General features: G+C 40.1%; 1 protein-coding gene across 1 annotated transcript; it reads right to left on the reverse strand.

Annotated features, from left to right (window-relative positions):
• Positions 1-351: 351 nt before the first annotated feature.
• LOC124086040 (olfactory receptor 9A1-like) lies at positions 352-1296 on the reverse strand. Its single transcript, XM_046434039.1, has one exon. The coding sequence runs from the start codon at positions 1294-1296 to the stop codon at positions 352-354; it is 945 nt and encodes a 314-aa protein (XP_046289995.1).
• Positions 1297-2100: the final 804 nt, after the last annotated feature.

Raw genomic sequence — 2100 nt, forward strand, 5'->3', positions numbered from 1 at the left:
TTTGAATGTTCTAAAATGCATATATTCACGCTTGCCAAATTTGTTTTTTTATGTTATGGTTATACAAGTGTGTTCATTTAAAAAACAAGAGGGTTGGAGTGTAGCTCAGTATAGCATGCTTGCCTAGCATAATTGAAGCCCTGGGTTTCATCCCCCAGAACAACACCACCAAAAATGCCAAAATAATGTTAATAAAGTGATCTCCCATGTAGGAACTATCTAGTTATAATTTTGAGCATGATCAGAACCATAGAATTCTCTTGTAGATCACAAACTATTTGATGATGAGAATGATAAGAATTAGTATTTTTAGATTACTCAAGTTCATGGTAGATTGTCCCTAGGACAGAGCTAATCCTTTAGAAGTCGACAACAGCGTTTGATGCCATGCTGAAAGGCCTGTATGAATTTGTCATTGCGGAGGGTAAAGATGAAAGGGTTCAGGAAAGGGGTCACCACTAAAACCAGCAGTGATGCTACCCTGTTGTACTCAGCTGCCTGCGTTTGCTTGGGTTTCACATAAAGGAACAAGCAGCTGCCATAGCCAATCACAACATAGGTAAAGTGGGAGGCACAGGTGGAGAAGGCTTTCCTCCGGCCCGAGGCTGAGGGGATCTTGAGGATGGTGGAGATGATGTAGGTGTAGGAGATAATAGTAGGGATCATAGAACCAATGATAATAAAAACAGCCATCAAAAAAAGAATAAATTCCGTGAAAAGAGTATCATCACAGGACAGTTTGAGCAATTGTCCTCGGTCACAGTAAAAATGGTCTAGCAGATTTGATTCACAGAAAGTAAGCTGGAATGTGGCATAAACTGGCCAAATTTGAAAAAGGAATCCAAATACCCATGACACAATTACCATCCAGAAACAGGTACGGCTATTCATGATGATATTGTACCTCAAAGGGTTACAGACAGCCACATAACGATCCACAGCCATCACTCCTATTAATGCCAACTCTGAGCTTCCCAAAGAAAGGTACAAATATAATTGTACACAACATGCAGTCAAAGATATTATCTGAGTCTTTAGGAGTAGCAATCCTTGGAGCATAAAAGGAACAGCAGTGGATGTGATCAGGATCTCCAGGACAGAGAGGTGGCCAAGGAAGAAATACATGGGGGATTGAAGATGTTTGTTGACACAGATGGTGATGATGATGACCGTGTTTCCCATTATTGTCACTGAGTAGAAGAAGAAGAAGGTAGCAAAAAGAATATAGTGTAGTTCTTCAGAGCCAGGGAATCCTAAGAGAAAAAACTCAGTAGCACTCGAGTAATTCCCCAACATTTAGTTTTGAGCACTTCTTCTTTATGCAATCTAGAGAACAAAAGATAGATAATGCTGCTTCTTATCTCAAATACAGAATTAAATCCTATTATTCTCATCAAAATGGATGGGACAGGAAGACATGATGATAAGTGAAATAAGGCAGACACAGAAAGACAAGTACCATAAGTTTTCTCTCATACATGAAGCTAAAAGAAGTCAACCTGAAAGTAAAATAGTAAATGCTAGAGCTTGGGGAGTGTTGGAAAAGAGGTGATTGGATTAGATCAGTGCATGCTGTATGCATGAATGGAAATATCATGTCAAACTTCATGAGTGTGTTCACATAATGCATTAATAAAAAATAAAAAAAGAAGGAGAAACTGTTCCAGGTAGAGAAAATATTCTCCTGTTGATCAGGAAGATACTCACCTCCAGAGAAAAGGAGTGAACTGAAGAGTTGTATACTCTGCAGAACTCAGACCAGGCATCTCCTGCCTTGCTTCCTTTACTCTCAGTGAAATAGAAAATGTTTTCACACTAGCATTTAGAAAAAAGTCCAGAAAGCATAGTCCTTCTTTCCCTCTGCAGTGTGTCCCTAAGGAAAGCTCTTCACTGAGGAAAATCAGCTCACTGAAACCCTAGGGATGGAGTCCTGGGACAGCTAGAGAAACTTTCAGCCCTTTTCTCCTGAGGCTAATCAAGTTTTGAAACTGTTAGAAGTTTTGGGTCATGGGCAAGATGGAAAACTACCTCATGGAGAGTTTTTCAACGTCCAGGATGCCTTCCTCCCAGGCTTCAAGTCCTGGAGTCAGTCTCTGCTCT

This window comes from Marmota monax, unplaced genomic scaffold (genome assembly GCF_021218885.2).
Source record: "Marmota monax isolate L192 unplaced genomic scaffold, Marmota_monax_Labrador192_F-V1.1 WCK01_AAM20220418_F8-fsc00122, whole genome shotgun sequence".
NCBI classification, from domain to species: Eukaryota; Metazoa; Chordata; class Mammalia; order Rodentia; family Sciuridae; genus Marmota; species Marmota monax.